This window comes from Orbicella faveolata, unplaced genomic scaffold (genome assembly GCF_042242905.1).
Source record: "Orbicella faveolata isolate gen_17 unplaced genomic scaffold, um_ofav_v1 contig_12, whole genome shotgun sequence".
Taxonomy (NCBI): Eukaryota; Metazoa; Cnidaria; class Anthozoa; order Scleractinia; family Merulinidae; genus Orbicella; species Orbicella faveolata.
In genome coordinates this window covers 5,787,686-5,810,637 of record NW_028301539.1, presented here as the reverse complement: position 1 = coordinate 5,810,637, position 22,952 = coordinate 5,787,686, and the positions used below count along the sequence as shown (strand labels likewise).

General features: G+C 38.5%; 1 protein-coding gene across 2 annotated transcripts; it reads right to left on the bottom strand.

The window, feature by feature from the left end:
- Nucleotides 1–945: 945 nt before the first annotated feature.
- Nucleotides 946–22,263, bottom strand: LOC110063701 (ephrin type-A receptor 4-like). 2 transcript variants are annotated; one of them, XM_089283586.1, is made up of 18 exons: nucleotides 21,871–22,263; nucleotides 16,187–16,336; nucleotides 15,013–15,673; nucleotides 14,622–14,669; nucleotides 13,415–13,777; nucleotides 12,755–12,960; nucleotides 12,509–12,572; nucleotides 10,699–10,807; nucleotides 10,026–10,099; nucleotides 8,717–8,893; nucleotides 8,271–8,381; nucleotides 7,639–7,826; nucleotides 6,921–7,040; nucleotides 6,594–6,664; nucleotides 6,115–6,155; nucleotides 5,365–5,461; nucleotides 4,356–4,455; nucleotides 946–3,855 (listed from the first exon to the last, which is right to left on the bottom strand). In XM_089283586.1, the coding sequence occupies exons 2-18, from the start codon at nucleotides 16,319–16,321 to the stop codon at nucleotides 3,793–3,795; spliced, it is 2,628 nt and encodes an 875-aa protein (XP_089139712.1). In that variant the 5' UTR covers nucleotides 16,322–16,336; nucleotides 21,871–22,263; the 3' UTR covers nucleotides 946–3,792. The 2 variants fall into 2 exon arrangements, with proteins under 2 accessions (XP_089139712.1, XP_089139713.1); XM_089283587.1 differs by having other exon boundaries at nucleotides 10,699–10,804.
- Between the last annotated feature and the right edge of the window lie 689 nt (nucleotides 22,264–22,952).

The following is a 22,952-nucleotide window of genomic DNA, read 5'->3' as shown; positions in this document are numbered from 1 at the left end:
TTGAAAAAGGATGATGTCACTGTCAAAACTAAAGATCAGTTTGCGTGACTACATGGTACCCACCAGTGTGTCGGTTTTAGCGTGGCTGAAGAAAGTATTACAGTTTGAAAATGTGCCCTGTGCCCTGAAAACGTATAGCGGTGGACTGAGCAAAAGTTTTGTATGGCGTGACTTTGATCTGTACGGGCAAACAGCTCGCATATATTGTCCTAAAACAAAGCTGTCTCAAAGATTTGCATGTTACTATTTACGTCAGTTAACCAAGGAGAACGAGCATGGGTTCCCCGTGTTTCAGTGGTTGACTGAGGCGAAAAGATGTTTACTGTTGCAGTTTTCACGGTATTTTTATACAGAGCGCGCAGTGGTCGAAAAAACTGGCTAGAGTTTTGAAAAACATGAAGTTGGAATAGAGGTGTCACGTCCAGAGCGTTCATTCTCTCACTGAGTTTCCTTCATCAACATTTGTGTAAGACTTGACTTTCCTTGACGACAAAGAGTGAAACATTCAAATGTGCCGTCAAAATGTTCAACCTAACTAAGGATTGCGTGCTAAACTCCCGTCAAAATATGAGTAATTATGACGACAACCCTATGACCCGGGAAAAAATACAAACAAATTGAAACGAAATTCACCACTGACACCTGGCATATAGCAGACACTTTGAACCCGTTTAAGCTTTTATCGTTGACGGAAGTGAAGTAAAACACAGTTCTTCATTGCTGGGTTTTAAACTTCATAATTTGCCTGTTTGCGTGTGCAGTAAATGTTTGACTTCGTTCCGAGGCTCATTAACTGAGGGCAAACTTTTCATTAAGGGTTTATTTAAGCCTCCAATTTCGTAGAAAATGTCATGTAACCATGGAAACATGGTCAAAAAGAGATTTGTGGGGAAGAAACCACACCGACTAAGCGAATGTGATTAAACATTTTGTCAGGAACTGATCAGTGAGGACAATCAGGGTATTTTTATTATTCACTGAGGGTGAGAGTAACAAGAGAGTTGAAAACAAACGACACGTGAGCTATAAAAAAGTTGCCACCTTTTAGTAGGTCTAAAATTTTCAGTAGTAATTTTCATAGAACCAATATAAAGATTTCGTTCGCAGCCAAAAATAGAATGCTAGTTCTAAAAATATCAAAAATACCTCATCCTTTTTTCTAGAAGTCTTTTGAACACATTATCCTACCCGCCTCCTACAATGTTTTTATGATTAATAAAAACCATATACATGTATACAGTATGAGTGAGCATAATATATAGATTTAGCCAACCTTAAAAAGCGCGGAGCTGCCATAAAACATTTATTTTAATACTCAACACAATAACCTTATTTCATCAAAAAGCATTTAACCAAACCGAATGAATTGAACTGACAAACAAAACAAGGAAATCTCCATAAACAAAATAGGCAAATCACTCCATGCAAGTCTCTTTTAGCAACTGTTGTGTGCTTTTTTAAAGGAGAAGGTCACTCCAAAAAGCTTACTTCTTTTGTCTTCTCCTATAGCAAGTAAACATTCAGTTTTTCCATTGACCTAAGTTTCAGCCTCTGAAGTGCCCGCTATCCTAAAGAATTTCGTCTCGAAAGAAGCGACTTCGGAGGCCTCCATTTTTAAGCTGCCTGGCAGCCAGGCCGCGGTTATGTAACCTCATTCCGTCCGACTCGAAATTGGAGGGAAGGAGAAAAACCTGCAACTGACTTGGCATCCTTCACAAGGTCAGCAAAATGTATTTCTTCAGCTAACGATTATCCACTTCGCTATCTGTAAATGCTACCATTTCGGAGTTTGGAGCATGTTTGACTCAAAATGGTATGGCTCAAGAACAGCCATAACCCAGAGTGGTAGTTAAAAGGCTCATTCGAAGCCATTTAGACAAAATCTCTTGGACGGATTGACGTCACGAAAACGCGGCCTGGCTGCTGAGTACTATTCAAAATGGCGGCAACGATGTTCGAATTTTGGGCTTCTTTGGAGACGAATTTCATAAGAAAAACCTGCACTTTAGAGGCTGAAACTTCGGTGAGTTGCTAAAGTTGGTGCAAGACTTTTATTAGTGTTGACAAAAAAATATACGTTTTTTGGATTGACCACCTCCTTTAAAAAGCATTAATTTTTCAACAAAAAATCGCCGAATAAAAGAATTTTAAAGAAAATTCGTTTAATTAACAATTATTCACCGAAGTGGAGGTAAATATCCATCACTTTCACCGACACTGAGGTGAATAATTCTTTTAGTATATACCACACAAGCTGAATAATTAGCGGACCAAAACGTGATTTTATGTGTGACAAGCGGTCGGAAGTTTTAAAATCTCTCGCGCCGGCTGCTCGGAGGTGAATAGTACTTGCTAATCATCTCCGAGTTAACCAATCAGAGCGCCCGAAAAACACTATTCACTTGTGTAGTATATACCAATATTGATTATTATTCAAGATAAAGCCAAGAAATGAATTTAGAAGCCGGAAACATGCAAAATTTCAAAGACGCGCGGTGTTCAAGTTAACTATTCACGCTAAAGCGCAATTTGAATATTAATTTTTGCTGACAGCATTGCAGTCATAGCTTTATCTGTCCTATGCGATTATCAAATTACCAGAAATTCACCAATAATCATTTCACCATACCGAAGGAATTGAAGAAACAAAATGAGGAACTCTCCATAAAAAATATGCAAAGAAATGCATTTAGAAGGGATTAATAAGTAGATAAGTCCTTTTCACGCAGCTGGTGAGAGTCGTAAGCAAACGTGACCAGTTTTAGAAAACACGACGGCAGTTTCTACAACAAAAAGTCGCTCACCCGGCAATTCGCCTCAGTCTGCGTGAATTGCCCGGGGAAGAAACTTTCAACAAACGCCAACGTTGTGAAGACTGTAATGAGCCACTCTTTTGATAGATCAACGAATAAACCAATTTCCCACAGTGTTACCGTTTTGTAATTCTAGTAAACATACGAAACAAGCGAACATTCTCGAGTTGATCTTCACTAGGCAAGGTTTTTATGACTGTCTAACCCCTGATGTTCCTCATCGGTACCTCTTAAACACTGTTTGGAGTTTCTTTTTTTCCCTTTTTAGGCCAAAAGAGGTAATATAAAGGACCTTCAAAAACTCGCGCGCGCGCAGAGCAAGTGGCGCATGTACAGACGTTGTACCAACAAGCATGTGACAACCAAAACTTCTCGGTTCGATGGGTCATCAAATTTTCTAAGGTATATGGGGCTCCGGCGGGCGAGAGCCACTATTATTACATGATCTGCCTAACGTACTTCGTGTGACACTCACGCGAACGACGTCTTCTATTCGACGTTTTGTTATGTACTAAGTACAGCATTCTTTTTTATATCATAAACACGTAAATTAGCCACGAGTCTCCGGGATTTTCTAACTTTCACAGCACTTAAAATAGCTGGTTAGTCAAAGTTTGGATAATCCTCTCCACTGGATAAATCACTATGTATTTAGTGCTGGAATAGCAAAGTTTGTGTCGTCAACCTTTCTCCAGTGATTTACCCGTTGGATAGCGTTATCCCCACTCGGAAAGGGTGCTGTTTAGGCATTATGCAATATATCGAGCCTTCCGTCCAGGAAGTAGCAAATGTTTATCATGCCAGATCGGATGAGAATTTTGCAAACAATCTGTAGTGGAAAAGCTATACACGGTTTCCTTAGCAATCGATTTGATGGGTGTTATTAAACTTTTTGAATAAAATGAAACTTGTCAACACTATATTTCTTCAGTCAAATGACGTGTCTTCTCCAAAAATTCACGATCCTCCGTCAATCGCTCTACGTCACCACGTCAAAATTAACATAGTCCTTGTCATCATAAACGTCCAAATTCACATATGTCTGCAAATCAAAGAATAGATAGATAAAGAGATTAGACCATCGACCTTTATGTGTCTCTGCTGATCAGTGTAACGGTTAAGGGAGTCAAAACCAGTGAAGATACAATTGTATCGTTCTTCTCTGACTGCCAATTTTTGTTCCTGATTCAGGCCGAAGCTTCTTATTTGTTTACCACCTAACATTGGTGTGCAAATGGGAACGCAAACGTTGTTTTTGACAGGCCGCGTCAAGACTAAAGTACGTTGTTAGTGATTTGGTAGCAACATGTCACCTCAGGCCCAGTGAAAATTAAATTGGCCGCGAATATCTAGCTCGACTTTGTCTTGGTAGATATGCTTCATATTTACACCCTCCTCTCTTACTCCCCGGAAGGAAAGGTTTATAGACACGGTGGATAAAAGCCACACAAATTGCTCAATAGGACAACAACTTAGACAGTGTCGGAGTGTCCATTTCTACTGTGTGTGCTACACTGACAAATATTAAAACACTTTACAAACCTTGTAGTCATCCAGAAGTCTTCTGATCGCAGAGCAAAGCCATCGGAACGTTGGTCTCTTTTGAGGTTTTTCTTCCCAACACTCGGTCATGATGGAGTAACTGTAAAGCATTTATGAATATACGTTATCTGCCGGCCTTGTTCGGTCCGTATTGGGAAAATATGCGCCCGAGGGCATGGTTATTACCAATACGGACCGAACAAGGCCGGCAAATAAAGTGTTTATTTTCTCTCTACGGTATTGCTTTGAAAGCAACTTTTGTGTTCAATTTTAATTACAACAGTTGAGTTCAAATCTGGCGTACGCCTGCGTTTGACATTTCGGGCACAAAACGCCGGTAGTGTTTGCAGAGATTGTAAGGCTGATTTTAAATAAAAGTGACACAGTGTAGGGAAATAGTACGTTTAAGAAAGGTTAGCTTTTGGCCGAAAATGTCGCTTATGTAACAAAAATAGATGCTAATGAAAAAGAAACGCACGGCTTGAAAAATCGAAAATGGCTTTATTTACTGCTTTCTTTGACTCTTTGTAGAATGTTTACATTATACGCTGTTTTATGGTATAACAAAAAGCTCGAAACGTTGCCAAACTTGGGAAATTTCAGAGCGGTCCGTAACCGGGGTCCTCACAGGATAATCCGGATCGCTGGAGCGCGCGCAATTAGCCAATCAGATTCAAGGATTTTGGAACCCGGACCGCTCTGAAGCTGGAAGACAAACTAAAGTGTATTATTACGACTGCATTGCCTTTCTCTCGTTCTCTTAAGAAGGATTTGCGACCTATTTCTGGGTTGATTTCGAAAGCGTACTGAAACAACTTTAGATGGATTTGGAAATCTCAGACTAATGGTTTTAGAGCCAACCGCATTTGGAGAGAAAACACTGAGGATGGAGATGGAGTAGAATGTGCATGGTAACACTCGAACACGCTGGTTTGCAGTTTTCATTTCATTTTTCCTGGTTTTCCCATAATTATAGTTCAGTCAGTGAGATGCAATGGAAGCCACTCACAGTTCAGCAGAGATGTGTCTTGGTCTAGGCATTCGGTATCCTGTCTGCAATAAGCCAGCCACTTGTCGAGAAGGTACACCAGGATATGGTGATTCACCTTAAAACATTAAAACATACTTGATAACATTCAACACTTTAATGACTCATCCCAAGGGAAGCAGTTGACTTTGCTTCCCAAGAATATCAATGCCTGAGACTTAAGGAAATCAAAATGAAATGGTTTCGGTTGAGTCCATGAGTGAACAAAGAAATTAGTATTCATGAATCTAATGCAAAATGGTGGTCGTCAGTCAGTATTCGATGGCAAGAGTGCTCTCTTACCCTTACAGTTTCCTTATGTAGCCTACTAAGAGGCTTTTGGCGGGAAACACTTTTCCTATCAAAATGGTAAATGTGGTTCAGAGATATCATGCACGAATTACACTGGAGGGTATTTTACCTGTCACCAAACATTTATCACAGCAGTCTAGTTGTGTCCTCACTTTCTCTTAGCTTGTTGCGATGCATTATCATTCGAGACAATTTAAATATCCTTTTTAGTTATTCATCTACTTTGTCAAGAATCAGTTTACTATACAAGATTATTCTTTTCCTATTAAAAGTAGACTGAAGTATTGAGAGCAAAAGTAATATACTATATATAAAGCTATGGTTTTTTTAAGCATCCCCTGACAATTTAAACTGCACAAAACGGTAGGATGTGAACGGCGAAGCTGTGTTTACTGGCCTTCTGACAAATATTTTACTTACCAACAGTAAACACCTCCCACATTACTATACCGTAGGACCATCTGTAAAGCACAAAGTTTGTGATTTCAGTTTAAGCCTTGCCACTTTTCAACATAATGCGGTGTTCTGCATCATCATTGATCGATATCACGGCTGCTCTTTTTAGAGTTCGTTACATTACATACGTAGCTAACAATATGCTTTATTTTTATGGATGTATTTTCCGCAAACAAAGAGTATTACGGGTTGGTGGAAGTATGTATGCCATTCTATAACACTTCTAATAACATTTTTATAACGCAGACAGTGACGAAAACATCTTCAAACGTTCGGTATAGACGCACTACAAAGGTTACGCTCTTTTTCATGAAGTGTGGTCAACAAAACTTTCACATGATGAAATTTGTAAGGTTGTTTACAGTAACTGGTTATTAGATAATAAAAAAAGCATGAGGGCTGGTAAAATATGACGGCTTTATTAAATCAAGGCTTGAACTTACACGTCACTCATAGTTGTAGATTCACCATAGAAAAGTGACTCTGGGGGCATCCACTTAACTGGGAGACGCGCCTTAAAAAAAACAAAAGAACAAACAAAATAAATAAATAACGAGGTCGATCATCAACAGAACGAACGAACAGCGGAAACTGAGGGAAGGAATGAAATAATAACTGAACTATAAGGAATTGATCAATTGATCGTAAAGTCAATCAATTGATTGATTGATTGATTGATTGATTGATTGATTGATTGATTCATTCATTCATTCATTAAATTATTTAGCTGCATCTGGGCTTAGTTTTGAGCGGTTTATTTTTGCAATTACCTGAGTTCGTCTCGTGTAAACATCTTTCTCCAAACCACGCGCCAGTCCAAAGTCGGAAATTTTGCAGACTTTGTTCTCACCTACTAATACATTGCGGGCGGCCAAGTCACGATGGACAACCTGAAACACAGAGCAACATGAATCTCTTTCAAGATCAGCTACTCATTTCTCCTGAATATCAGGCACTTGTCTGGTTAACGCCAACACTGATCCTAGTATTGTAACTATATTTATATATTGAAATAAGCGAACTGCATGTGATCCTAGCATTGATCCATAATCTGATAATAATGTGAATTTTCGAGGATGCTTGCAGACTTATTGACTAAAAAAAATGTACTGAAAACATCAAATGACAGACGTCCTCTCCGTCTAAATCTCTCCAGTGTTAACTATGTTATCTGCTAGTGTTGCTTCGTGTTTGGTTTTGCTTTTCTAGCTAGCCTTCTGGTGAAATATTGTATTATTTCACGTTTCCTTCTGTAGAGAGTTTTTACTAGCGTGGCCAACGATCATGCAAATTTATTAGAACAAAAGAAAGTGACTACATAAGAAAAGAGTAAAACTCCCACAGGATTGGTTTGGTTCACCAACATGGCCGCCGTTTCATTATTTGGGGATATAAATATGGCTGCAGTGACGTCATGTGAAAACACTCTATTGGAAGGAAAATTGAAATGACTACTTCATCGTTTATACTACTAGATAAGCGGTGTACCTTCATTGTTGACAGATAGTTCATACCATCAGCTATCATCCAAGCAAAAGATAACAGATCTTTTTCAGTGAGTCTGGAATTTGGTCTTTTCTCCCCGGTATTGTACGTGTCCTCGTGTCCTCTGCTCTTGCGCAGGTATCCCAGTAAATCACCGTATGGTAAATACTCCAAAACAATCAACATCGGCTCTGGAATTATAAAACAATGCAAAACTAAAACGACACTCACGTGAAGTTAAAGTTTGCTAATTAATTCACCGATGAAATCTCATGGCGATAACTTAAGATTGGGAAACAAATCCTACAGTTTATGATGATCATAATCTAATGAAAGAGCGGTGGTGTTATCATGAATTCATGTAGGCGACATAATAAAACAAACATCACTTTCTAGGTAGGCCTAGTATACTCGTAATGTTACATCAAAATCATGTCATTCAGGGATTTCTTGTAAAATACTATTGGCTAAGAGCCTTGCAACACAACTCATTCATCTTCCGGCAAACAGTAATTCAAACAATATTTCTTTAAACGCAGTAGCACCCTCACTTTGGAAAGAAAAATAACAAGAAGAAATGCTTGCATTAAAAGAAAAAAAAAACATACAGCAAACTGAGATTAGCATGAAGGTACCTTTCTCAATGCAGCAACCAATCAGTCGAACAACATGAGGATGAGGCTGCAAAGATTTCATGACGCCTAGTTCACTGAGCATGTCTTGTAAGTCCTTCGGTGAAGCATTGTCTAGATCAAGTGTAAAAAGTTCTCATGAGAAACAGGGTCGGTTGTTACTTGCGTCAACGGCAAATTCGGATCAAGGGAGAGCAAATCCTGTTTCCCCTTATCTGTCAACTGACTTCTTTAGTATAATCCCGAAAAAAAGCAAAAATTATCCTACGGCTACTCCAAAATAATTCTAAGCACACTTCAATGCCATCAACGCAAACAATACGTATTAGCTGGAGCACTGAGGATACTGCGGGTGATCACGCTAATAGCTGAAATTTGAGCAAAAATTAGGCTTGTGGATAATTATCAAATTAAAACTCATCAACTGAAAAAGCAAAATGTATAGCTACCTTTTAGGCTTTTTACCGCAACTTCTGAATGCGAAGCTCCGTAGATTGCCTTGGACACCTGACCAAAGTTCCCAGTCCCAAGCAGTCTCACTAACGTTACTTGGTCACGGTCGAGGTTAAAACCATCACAGATGTCATCGATATTTTGGTATGCCGCCATTGACAACATTGTAATATCTAGAGAAATGATTTGTAAACTGTCATAAGCGTTACTAGTAGGTTTTCCTTCCCATACTGCACGTCTACAAAACGCCAACACCAAGCAGTTCTAACGACCAAATCGAGGATATCAGTTCCAGTAAAGGCTGGTTTTCACTAGCGACGGAGTCGAATTTGGAGTTGTAATCAGTAGCGTAGAGCAATATGATCTAGTAAAAATCAAGCTGGCGGAGTCGGAAGCAGAACACCGATTCTGCTTATGACTTTGTCGCTTATGACCTAGTGAAAACTACATTGTCGGAGTCGAAAGCAGAAGTGGAAGAATAAGCCAATCACAATGCTGAATTCCAGGACTTGTGACTGGTTTGTCCTTACGCTTCTGCTTCCGACTCCCACACTCTAGTTTTCACTGAATCATAAGCGACAGAGTAGTAAACGGAATCGGAAGAAATGGAAACGTTCTGATTCTTCCAACTCCGATTCTTTTGAGCCAAGAGATTATCAAGGTAAGAGAGTGAAACCCCCATATAGGTCCTCTAACTAAGGTAATCCCTCTTAAGTTATTTTTAGACATGGTACCCAGTTCTTTCGAGGAATTTACTCGCGCGTTGCGTGGATGTTCTCGTGGAGGATTTGTTTATGCTTCGTTTCCTTTGTTGTCTTTTAGGAATCAAGATACATAAATGACTTTTCCCCAAATTTCCCGCCAGTTTCGAGAAATTCGCTTGGGCCGTTCAAGATCACGCATCGCGCAAGCTTCGTCCTCTGAGGAACTGGGTATCATGTCTAAAAATAACTTAAGAGGGATTACCGTGGGTAGAAGACCTATATGGGGAATTCACTCTCTTACCTTGATAATCTCTTGGTCGAGCTTATGAGTCCGCTTACCACTCCGATTTTCACAAGGTCGTAGTCTCTTACGACTCCGACGCTGGTGAAAACCAGCCAACTTTACATCGCCGAAATCTTAATTTAATATTTCTGTAACACTCCAGAAACGGAAAAGGAAATGTTTCAGAGATATTATCCAGCACATTTTCAGTAAATTAATCTAATGACACCACCAATGGAGAATGCTGAAAACGCAGTAAACTAATTATTTGCTCCTTATATTACGTTCAACAATGCGTCCGCTAAGATCGAGTCTTACCATCGTACACTCTGACTCCTGATAAAGTTGTTACTGACAATTTGTTTTGCTTTACTTTCTCTTGACGGCGCCTCCTGTTTCATTCAAGTAAGCAACAAAAGTTACAAACAATCAGTATCCAATATTTATTTTAATTGTAAGTGACTGACGAGAGAAGTAGCCCAAAATGATCCTTCATTATGAAAGCCTGCCATCTAATATACTGACAACGACCAATGTCAACATTATGTAGGTAAGACGTCACTCTAAGGTGACAAAACAGTTACTAAAGCAGTTTCTGTTTGAGTGTCGTAAAGTATAATGCTTTTCAGTGCACTTACTACGCTACACGATCGACCTATAAAAAGAATAGTGCAACTTTTTCATCCAATCAGAAGTAAAACCGAGACCAATCGTCACTCATTCGCACACGTTTTCCCGCGTCTTACTTCGAGTTTTTATTGGTTCAATGCATTTTCGAATTCTGTGTCCTTTGTGATTGGCTAGAGTGACAACTTTGGTTTGCTTTTACGACACTCGCTTGAAAACTGCTTTGCTAGAGAATGCTTTATCTCCAGTAGCACATAAGCATGTTATAATCAGCGATAAAATCGGAAATGTCATTCGATTCCATCATTGATTATTAAATGCTTATGTGTTACCAAACCTTTGCTTATAGTTACCAGCAACCTACCTTTTGAAGATTTTGTAGCAAGCGAAAGAAACGATCAAAACTATCAATAACACAACAACTCCGACAAATCCGTAAATAATGTTTAGATACATTGCAGTCTTGGAGTCTGCTGTAAGGAAAAGACATAGCAAAAAAGTTTCAGTAAATTAACCCCTATACTTATTTATCTCATCAGACATTTTGGGTGGAGTTGGTTTCCGGTAGGAACGAAAGGGGAGGGACTCAGTACAAGAACAGATTCCGTTGGAAACCACACTGAGAATACCATGATCAGAATCAGAATCTTTTTATCAAAACACCAACTTACTTTGCATTTTTTTCGTGGATCATTTGTGATTATATCAAACATTACCTGCTACATTTTTTATCGTATATTCCTGTTACTCAAAGGCATGTCAATTACCTTCAGTTGCTGGAGCTGTTGTAGTAGGTGAAATTGCACAAGACACAGGTAAATACATAGGTAATAATTTGGCGCTAATGATAACCTAAGATACAGAAAAAATTGACAGGAAGAATCAGGTACTATTTCAGAAAAGAGGCCGAGGGTTTCATCAGGTTTCCAAACCCGAGAAACATTTGAAACCACGAGGCCGCAGGCCGAGCTCGAGTGGTTTTATTGTTTTCGAGCGTTTGGAAACCTGATGAAACTAGAAGCACGAGTTTTGGAAATTACTTCTCCAAAAAAGAAAATTAGTTTAAATTATCGTTTGAATAAGTTTTCTCAATTCAAATATTATATTTGAGATGTGAAAATGTAATTCTATCACCTAATTGATGCTCTGGGACAATTTTTTGAATATTCATCAATGTCACGTTGTTACCTAGCTGTTTGTCAGTTCTCAGCGAACACGTTACTTCGCAAAGCAAATGGCAGAGTGCAGATTTAGACCTCCTAAAACTCGCGAAGAAGAGGAAAAGTGTGTGGCCAGCGCTATTCCAAGGTAACGTGTGCGTCTAGTCTGTTAAATGCTGGGGTAGATAATAAATTAGCACGCTTTAGAACTGGGAATTTCTAACGTTAGTGCCGTTTTAGGTCGGAAGTGTACAGAAAGGTTGAAAGCGAACCAAAACACGAGGTCGCCACCATTGAGCGAGAATTTAAATTTAGAAAAAGAATGGCCCTTTCTGTTTTGGGGAGTTTAATAACTGTACCGTTGCATTTAACGTCAGCAGTAAATAATTTAGGTTAAAGTTTGTTTTGTAAAATGTGTGATTAGATAAAGTTGTTTATCGTCATGTGTTTTCCTTGCTTTATCAATATGCAGATTAAGAAAATTTGCATCCGTGTTTGAAATTATTTCAAACACAGCCGTGGTTTTCAACTCGTTTTTCATTGGGTTTCTAAACCCACCCACCTGACCAGAATAAGATGCTCTGGTTGGGTAAGAGCTGCATGAGCAATTAATGAGTTTGAGAATGATAAAGAAAGAATTAGTTAGAATGCAATTAACTTTAACGTCTTCGATCCATTTGTGGTAACAGCCAGAAATTACAGACATGTATTCAGCGTTCATCATTCGTGGGATAAGAGATATATCAACCAGTCAGCTTATAACTAAAGCTGAAAACAAAGTCTGTGGCGACCTTAAGCGTTGAAAAAGCTTTCTTTTCCTGTTCCTGTTTACGGTGACGTGAGTTACCCCCAGCTTTTGTAGGAGTTTTTACTTTAGGTGATTCATTTTTGTGCTAGTCTTCACAAGACTAGAAGGGAAATGATCAACGTAAAATCACCCACTTGAAAGAGCAGGAACATATTAAGTTAATCTTAACTTGATAATTGTTTAATTATTCAATTTAACAAACGAACCAGCTCTTAGTGTAAAAGTCTTCGCTCCAGTAGGTCCTTTACCGATGTTGTTCATTGCAAATACCTGAGGAAAAAAGACCAAAGCGCCTTACTTAGAACTTTTACGGGTTTTAATATTTTTGGCTTTTGGTTGTTTGTTTGTTTATTTGTCTGCTCACTTTCTTAGCATAAAACTCCAAAATAACATTTAATTGTTGACAAGGAAAACTGCTTTTCCAAACTACGAGTTCAAATCATTGTACCCACCTGGAATTCATAAGTTTTACCCGCCATTAGATTGTCAAACTGCAGTTCAGTTTCCTGTGTAGTTCTTGACTTGATATCTGAAGAATCATCCTGTCTCATGGATGTCACGTGATAACCTTTAATGACGCCATTCTTCGCTAGTAACGTCCATGACATAACAACGGCTTCTTCCGGTTGTTCAACCGATACTTCGGGTTTACCAGGAACTATATTGTGTAAAATAAACCAATTAACAACATCAAGTTCCAAGCGTAATCTCTAAAACCTTGAGCACAACAATTTTAGCACAATTGACAAATTTACCTTCTTACGTCGAGAGCACAACAATGAATCTCACATAGTACTCTCAATATACAGAGGCTTCTATTAAGTTTGTACGGTAACCAAGCGTACCGTATTTACTAAATTTAAACGCCGATTACAAATATTGGCGAGTCGAGGGGAACAGTTTTAATTTATATTATAACTCGTACACGTCACATTACTACACTTTTCGTGATGCTGTAATGTTGCATACACTTGCATTAAAACCGACCTCTAGTATATCTTTCAAAGCAGTTCTTTCACTTATCTGAGTGAGATCTATGTATAGGTAGGGCAATAAATACTATTAATTAATGTGACAGCATAGTCCACATATTGTAAAACTCCAAAACTTACTTGATCCATTAGTCCTTACGAAGATTACCGCATAGTTTCCTTCAACTCCATGTCTTCGTTTCGCCACTTCACTCACTCTGTTTTTAGCGTAGATTTTAAAAGTGTAATTCACAAATGTGTAAAGGTTTGTTATCGTCACCTCTGCCATGTCTAAATCTTCCTTATATGGTAAGTAAATGACATCATTTCCGCACTCTTTATCAACACACTTGTTGTCGTCGTCATTGTCACATGGCTTACGACAATCGACGTCATAGTACACATGAGCTCGGTCACCGGTTATAGCAGGTGGCAGCCATCTTAACTCCACTGCACTTTGGTTAACGAATACAAGGGTAATGTTCCTCGGGACTGTTGGCAGAACTAAAAGCCAGAAAATTCACCCATTGATTAGCTTGTATTTCATATTCCAAATGAATAAACAAAGCATCCTAGAATTAACACTCGAAAGAGCTGATGCTGTAAGTAACAACACTTTCGCACGCCTCATCTAAATACCCTTTGTCGTCGTCATCCTCACATGACATACGACAATCGACGTCATAGTACACGTGAGTCTGGTCTCCGGTTATTGCAGGCGGCAGCCATCTTAACTCCACTGCACTTTGGTAAACGAATGTAACGTTAATTCCCCTTGGTATTGTTGGCAAAACTAAAAGCGAAAAGTGGCTAGTATTGTTGGTATTGTTGATACTAATGAGTAAGCAACTACGGCATGCAAAAATTACCTTGGTGTTTAAAATACAATTTGTGAAGAAAGGGTAGCTAAGAGTCTGTATTGGTGTTTATAATTCATCATAGAAAAAGCTAACTGTTCCCCAAAATTCACAAATTGAGGACAATCCTATGCATGCAGATGCAATCTCAAGACAGCAAAGTAGTAGTTCCTACTGAATCTTATGATTCAGACTGAAATGAAAGGGTACAATGGGTATTTTGAGGTAGACAAGCTGTTGAATAGAAAGATGGCCCCATTCACAACGTACCGTAGAATTACTAAAGCAACGGATCCCGTTATTTTCGGATTCAGCAGGCAAATGGGGCTTCTACTTTCGGGTGACCTCTTACTTTACGGGATACCATAACTTTCGGGGAACTGTTTTTTTTCGAGAAGGATGCGGGGAGGGGGAGGGGGAGGGGGGGGGGGGGGCGGTGTTAACTTTTCGAATTCCACGGCGTTTCAAATTAAAATTAAGGCATTTCTTACCAGTACAATTAAGGCCTGTCTGGTCGTTGTATTTTCCATTTGGACATTCTAAAACAAGAATGCAACAACTGAGGTAAGAACAGCAGAAAGGGGAATGATATTTATTGTACAGCATTGAACTTGTTAACCAAAAAACTTTCAATGATTGCTACCAGTTACAAGTTCCACAGTGTTTTCACTGCATTTGCAATAGAGCGAAACAGTACAAGCTGGTTTTCCATGACCTTCTTGAAAAGAGATACTTAGCTCAATAAACGTCTTGCTTCAGTATTCCTAAAAGGAATAAAGAAACAAAAAAGCCATCCAAGAAAATAAAAGATGATATATTTGACCACAACAGTCAATCTCATGTACATTTTCAGGCTGAGTATGGTAAATGCAACAACGTTACCTTTGCATATCCCGTCATTATTCTGCATGCCTTCTTTACAAATGCATCTTCCTTTAAGTCCAGTGGTGTTCCACTCGCCATTACTTTTACAGTGAACGTACAAACTACCAGATACTTGAACAGTATCTTTGCCACAGTTTCCTTCAACTCGAGTGGGTTCTGAATCATTTGCTGGCCCTACAGTCTTTGGCAGTGACACCAAACTGTTCCTGAATGTTTCATCTGGGCAAACGTTATAAGTGACTTTAACAGAGAACAGTGTACTACAGGCTCCATAATTATGGAATGCTAAAATAACATGTTTTTCTTTAACAAGGACGCTTATTGTTTCAGAAGTTTCTTTATCGGTAGCCTGATTAATTCCTGCTATTCTTTTATACGCCACTGAGTTACTGAGAGGGTCAGGATAGAGACCTTGGTCTGCAATAAACTGGTCTGACTGGTGTACGAATAAGTCAAAAACATTCACGCAGTAATGTCCTCCATTTGAGGGGAAGTTAGAACAACTTGAGATGTAGTACTGGACAGTGACATCGATCCTGTTAGCTTCACTGACTGCGATTTGATCACTTAACAGCCAATAGTTTGGCTGGGGATCAGACTGTTTTAAGTCAACATCACATGCTCTATATCTTTGTAGAGGGATAGTCACTCTTTGCCACTGAAAATAAAACAGTAAAAAATTAACAAACAATCAATCAGCCAATAAAAACAGAAAATCAAATACTTGTCATAGCATTTACCTATGCAGTAAAACCCAAATGATTTTTTCACAGTTTGCCTTAACCATTCAGCAGAAGGTTGATTGTAAGCGCTTGTGGATAGGAGGCGATTGGAAATAAAGGGAAAGGCATTTATTTAATCCGGCATTACTTCACGAGTGCGCGTTGGATAGGAGAGAGCGCCGCGTTGGCTATATTCAGTTTCATATCCAGCAAGCGCGAGTGGAACAACTGTTTTATTAAAACGCCCTCAAAATATAGGTAATTAACATAAAATAAACATAAGAACGACCCCAAAAAATTACGCGTACGTTTACCATATTTGTAGAGCACGGTATAAATGCTTATATACCAGAGATGACAAAGCTAATGGAACTCTTGAACTGCTTTATCCAATGATCCAGTTTTTAATAATCAAGGATATCATGCTTAGGTTTAACTTTCAAACTTACCCCCAATACCCCAGCCTTCTGTTTAATAATCCAACCCCAGTCGTGTTTATCTGTATTTTCTAGTTCCCTTTGAATTGCTGACACCAAAGCTACAAACGTCAAGGTGGGTAAAAAGGCAATCCAAATATGCCGCATGTTGATCACTCATAACTAAAAAATGAGACGACGAATAATTTTAAGTTTGGAGTCGGTTGCTTTAAACAAGATCAAAAGTCTAGATACCAGTTGTTCAAAGGGTTAATAACACTATCCACCGGAGAAATCACAGGAATGTGTAGTTTGTTATCCACGATATATCCGGTGGATAGCGTTGGTCACCCTGGGATGTAACTATCGCTAGATAATGCCTTAACACCCACTCTGTCACTATCTTATTTGATACGAGATCACTGGGCTGTCATAGAAATGAAACTATCATTATCGTTGTACACTGTACAGTCACTAAACCATCATGATTACTGCTGAAAACGTCGTTGGCATTGGTGTAAATGAGAAAGTAAAAAGGAATTCAACTGTCTTGAGGAACCCAAGCAATACCCCTAGCTGGAATATTTAATCAGTCTATTCTTTCTGGGATCCACCTAGCAAAATTCAAGCTCGCTAACATTGTTCCAGTCTTTAAAAATGATGTTCTTCCTGAAAACTATCGACCTATTTCATTGTCATCCATTTATAATCGAATATTTCAAAAGTTTATATATAACCGACTTATTAAATTTATACACAAGAATAATATACTTTAATATACTTTATAACTTCCCATATGGGTTTTGAAGCAAACATGACACACAACATGCAATACTAGATATTGTTAATACTATATACGGCAATATGGACAGCAGAAAGTATACATGTGGTATCTTAATTGATCTTAAAAAAGGCGTTTGACACAGTTAACCGTAGCATCCTATTGGCTAAACTTGAAAATTATGCTATAACTGAGACCAATATTGGTGCATGAGGTTACCGCCAAAAGACACAGTTCAAACGATTGTTAGTCTTATAAAAACGTGCATCGCGCTTGATTATCTTTCGGAACACCTGAGAACATGAAATCCTCTTATTTCTTAAAGCCAAGTGCTTTCCAAAGTCATTCTTAGTTTTCCAGCATTCGTGCTACTTGATGTATAGCCCAATAAACCTCCTGAATCAACTTCTCAAAACCAGTACAATACCTAACTCTAAGAACAGATCATGATCCGAGGTAAAGAAACTTTCTCCTTGATGTGTTAAAACGTGAATATGACTATAGTGAAGTCTCCCAACTGGGATACAGAAATTTTCTAAACCAACATAGTTTATTGATAATAGTATTGTAATCGCTTATGTATGTGCACATTACACTGTAACTTTGTTTTCGGTTACCTGTAGTTTTTGTGCCTTTTGTAATTTTGTTGTAAATATTATCGTTACTTTTTTCTTCCTCTCCTTTTTAACATCAACTCTTGCTCCCGCCTCGATTAGTTTTGGAACTAGTTGCGGGAGGCAGGCAATTGTAACTTTATGTAAGAAAACATAATAAAATTAAAGTTTAAAGCTCAAAGTTCATTGCCAAACATATGCAAAAAAAGATACGGCAGGCATAAATAAGCAGAACTATAGGCTGACCCATAGGTTCGATTGCAGCCGCTGTCTAGAGTCCGGTATACGTATACGTTCCGCTCCGGGAAGAGGGGAGGAGCGCGGGCCGCGGGCTCGTAATTTAGTCTGTTCATAAAGCTAATAACTCAGGCACCGACTCTACAATCGTGGACAAAAGTCCTTGGGACACTTATGTAATGTAACGGATTATCTGTGTTTTAGAACTGAAGTATGAAGAAAACGCTGCTATATCCTTTATAAACGGGTTGCTGTCCCCCCTCCCCACCCAACACAATATTGACAATCAGTTGAAATTGCACGTACTAGTTTTCAACATTGAATGGGGGGTGGGGGGCGAGGTTAGGCAGGTGAAGTTGTATTCGCGCCTGGCGTGTACGCAAAAGCGCCAAAAGTGCAAATTTGTCCCAAGACTTTTGTCCATGATTGTCTGAATTTCAGTTGAGACATAAAATGTCACTTTTCAGCGATTTTCCGCAGTCTAAATGTGTTTTCTCCCGACTCTGTGAATAGATCTTAATACAAAGATTATTTTTGAGCTATTTTGTGGTTCATTTAAGCTTTTTTTTTTTTTTCTTTTCAATTTTTCCCAACGCAACGCGTGGCGTAAATCGGAATTTGTTCTATCTCATACTCGCGCGTGCGGTATTTGAAAGGACACACATGGTTAACGCTCAAGGCAGCAACGAGCATAAGGCATTATAGATTATTGTGTATACGACAAGAATTTCTGTCGAACAGCGAGTAAAAGTCTTTTTTTTTTTTCGAAGGAAAACGGACGATTTTCACCCCGGGAAGTCGCGCGGAAATGTCAAATGTCGAAGTCATCTGTATCATGAATATGATACATGCAGTAGGCGGGCATCCTAAACTATAATTTCGTCCAAAGGGTACCGAACCAAATATTAGCAAGTTGTTCCCGACAGTGGAAGTCATTTCCTTTATTTATTTACGAAACAATACTGTGTGACATTTTTTTAGTGTTGTGGACACTCCTTATTTGCATAACTCAACAGTTCTCAGCAACAGTACTCACTTTAAAACCTTAAAATCTACCGACTTATTTCCGAAAGCTCTCATTTAAGACATGTCGAAGTGAAGTGTATTTGGCAATCGATCTTTCTACACCTTTATAGCTGGTAAAAACTTAATTTTGAGCTCTGCAAGCACGGTACTCACTTTCCATTTGTTAAGAATTGTTAAAGTCAATTCTTCCATACTGAATCAAGTGAGTACCGTTGTATTTACTGCCAGCGTGCTGTGACGTGACTTTTGTGGAGCAATTCCGAAACAGTACCATAAATCTCGTGTTGAAAAGTAGTTTCGCTGGTTTTCTTACTTAGTTGATACTTAACATTGACGAAACACTGTTTTTCTTCGCCACTGAGTACTGTGCGATGACCAATAAACGGTGACGTCACTACAAAGAGCATAGTGCCTCAGTATACTTAAACGCGCTGTAATAACTGTTAAGGTGATCACTAAGATTGAATTAAATACCAAATTTGTCGTTTAAGTGCTTGAAGTATCTGCAAAACTGTACATTATAATGTAAACAATTCGTTACGTATCCAAATCAAGCGACGCCGTTAACACTGCCATCACATACAAAAGTTTCTAGATTATTTGAGATCAACACCCTTCCCGATCGGTCCAAAACCACTGAAAAATACGGAAAAGCTGTCTAAAAGTTCTTAGAAATGCCTTTCTCATCTCAGATGTTCACAATCTCGGGTTCTAAATGCATTTAGGGTTAAAAAACATCCTGATTGTGCATATTTCCACGAGACGCGAAAATCAGACAATCGTGGACAAAAGTCCTTGGGACACTTATGTAATGTAATGGATTATCTGTGTTTTAGAACTGAAGTATGAAGAAAACGCTGCTATATCCTTTATAAACGGGTTGCTGTCCCCCCTCCCCACTCAACACAATGTTGACAATCAGTTGAAATTGCACGTACTAGTTTTCAACATTGTCTGGGGGGTGGGGGGCGAGGTTAGGCAGGTGAAGTTGTATTCGCGCCTGGCGTGTACGCAAAAGCGCCAAAAGTGCAAATTTGTCCCAAGACTTTAGTCCATGATTGTAGCATCGCTACACTACAGCTAGTCAGCGGCCATTTGTGACATTCCTTACATAAGATAGACAAGAGATAGACTATGAGAAAAATATGTAAAATTAGATAAAGAAATAGCGTAAAAAGACAAATAAGTAAAAGGTAAGTAAATAAATAAATAAATAAATAAATAAAAATATTATCTGGTTTCAGCTCCGAATTTGCCAAAAAAAAAAAAGGAAAAAATGGCTACCGAAAACTGGGGAGAGTACCTGTCCCCAGGGTAGGGGCTTCTGTCCTCTTCCTGTGTTTCTTTCATTCATAGGAAACCAAGATAGTGGCGTTCAAACTCTTCAAGTAGACCGAAAAACATGGGACTGTAAACAGTCTACAGTCTTCATAAGTTTCTGATTTCGTTATTCAATAAACTGCGTCAAAGACATGCGTATACAAGATTTCCCATGGTTATACACGGCATATAGTTTCTTGTCTAAACTAATTCGAAGTACTCGAGTACTGATGATTTATTGACTTGCCAGATGGAATTTGCTTGTTTTACAACAGCTCTACACCATAAATTTACTTGCATGGCAAACCTTCAGATTCTGTCCGAGGGGCGATTTAAAGAAAAGGAAAGGCTTAAATTCTCCCACTCAAACCATCGTTTAAATTACTCTGAATGAAAACTTTTCGCACTTAACTGCCTGTAGACATGAACATGTAGGGGTGTTTACACTGGCCCGTGAACACCAGTTCATTTATTTTTAATTATTATTTTTTCTTTAATTAGCTTTTTGGGTTATTTCTTTATTTAATTTTACACATTTTTCTCATAATTTTTATATAATTTTCCACGTTCCGGGACGTGCCGGAATATTCCATGTTTCTGGTTTTATCGACGCCGTTTTATCAATATCATCAGTAGTTTCGCTCACACTCAGACATGAAACGACCAAAGCATGAACGAAGCGCTATCGTGAGCTGTCGTCTTACCACTCGCGCCTTTGGTGATTTGAAAAATGTTATACATGTATTATACGGTTTTTTTTTTTGTTATAAGTACACAAAGCAGAACCTGTGTTCAGACGCCTAAAACGTCTTGTGTTTTACGCGGAAAAGGGACTTTGTTTCGATGAAATAAAGGAAATAATAATCGTCTGGACGTAGGGTAAGACCGAAAAAGAAATATCTGTCTTGAACCAATACTAATTCACCTGATTTTGCTCAACAGATGAAAACCCTAACTTGGAAGACGTTCGTTCACTAGTACTGCTGCAGATGTCTTTGACTAAGCGGCCTTGAAATAAGACCTGTAATTTATTGAACCTTTGTATTCAAGTTTTACGGCATTTAATATACAGTAATTCAAGTTATTTCCGTCATGATAAATTCAGTGACGTAATGCAAGCATCGTCGCCTAAACAACAGTGGAAAGTCATTGCTGAATGTAAATTGTCGCCGAAATTTAAGCTGAACTGAAATCTCACTCCAACACTCAACCTACTCTATCAACATCACGAGCAAAAGAGAGAATATTATCATGGACAAACATTCGTGAACAACAAAATAAATTTGTAAACGAAACAAATTAACTTCACGTTAGCGCCATTGTTATATAGTATTAACGTTCGTTCTGACCCGCGCATACGCGGACGCTAAGCAATGATATCAGAACTCTGTTTCATGTTCCAGTTTTATTTTAGGAACTGACTCTTTATGAGATCTCACAGCTCTACTTGAAAGGCAAAAGCCCTCCGAAGCTGAAATTGTCTGAGCGGGCGATAACTTCCTCATGGCAGCGAACAGTGTTGTAGCGCGGTATTTCTTTTACTGCACGGCATTAATTCATCTACTAGTCGGCTACTAGCTGCCAAACAATGGTCGTTTATATGTCAGAAGGAACATTAGTTCACAGCAAACCAAAACCATGTAGCAAACCGAAATAATAAACTTTTCGCAAATGTCAACTGTTTAACCCATGTTATCACTTACAGAATGCATGCATGCCACAACAAGTTATATACTCACCAATTCGTGATCGACCAACAGTGCTGATTCATCGAACGATTCTTTGAAAGAGTAACCCAAATTCAGACAACACGAACCTAGCGTAGAGACTGTATTACTTCTACGGTTGACCAGATCTGCGCGAACTAAATAGAGAGATATGCAATAAGTATGCAGATATCAAATACTAATAATTTGACAAAGGATGATGTCACTGTCAAAACTGAAGATCAGTTTGCGTGACTACATGGTACCCACCAGTGTCGCGGTTTTAGCGTGGCTGAAGAAAGTATTACAGTTTGAAAATGTGCCCTATGCCCTGAAAACGTATAGCGGTGGACTGAGCAAAAGTTTTGTATGGCGTGACTTTGATCTGTACGGGCAAACAGCCCGCATATATTGTCCTAAAACAAAGCTGTCTCAAAGATTTGCATGTTACCATTTACGTCAGTTAACCAAGGAGAACGAGCATGGGTTCCCCGTGTTTCACTGGTTGACTGAAGCGAAAAGATGTTTACTGTTGCAGTTTTCACGGTATTTTTATACAGAGCGCGCAGTGGTCGAAAAAACTGGTTAGAGTTTTGAAAAACATGGCGTTGGTGTCACGTCCAGAGCTTTGATTCTCTCACTGAGTTTCCTTCATCAACATTTGTGTAAGACTTAACTTTCCTTGACGACAAAGAGTGAAACATTCAAATGTGCCGTCAAAATGTTCAACCTAACTATTTTTTTGTTGTTGTTTTTTGTTGTTTTTTTTTTCTTTAACCACCAAGCGCAACCATGGCATCATTTAATTATTGCAACAACGTTTTGATTGATTAAATCATTGAAACGTGAAAGAGTGCTCTAATTCTTCTATATGGGCGAAAATTCTTTTTTTTTTTTTTTTAATGTTATTGCCTTACAGAACACAGAATAAATGATTACAGTACTATATACTACTTGGGAATAACTACTTACAGAGCTGACATTAACTATTGTACTAGACGACACTTATTATTCTTACAATACTATACTTACAATGTTCACACTAATAGTGTTTACAGCACCTTTTAATCCACAAAAATAAATCTAACACATTACAATAAAAAGAAAAAAAAAAC

Bases quoted from the DNA above. Each gene is read 5' to 3' on its own strand.
- LOC110063701 (XM_089283586.1), bottom strand. From the start codon at position 16,321: ATGCGGCATATTTGGATTGCCTTTTTACCCACCTTGACGTTTGTAGCT. The intron at 13,778-14,621 runs GTAAGAAATGCC...TCTGGCTTTTAG, and splicing joins GACAGGCCTTAATTGTACTG to TTCTGCCAACAGTCCCGAGG. The intron at 8,894-10,025 runs GTAAGACTCGAT...TCATTTCTCTAG, and splicing joins AGGAGTCAGAGTGTACGATG to ATATTACAATGTTGTCAATG.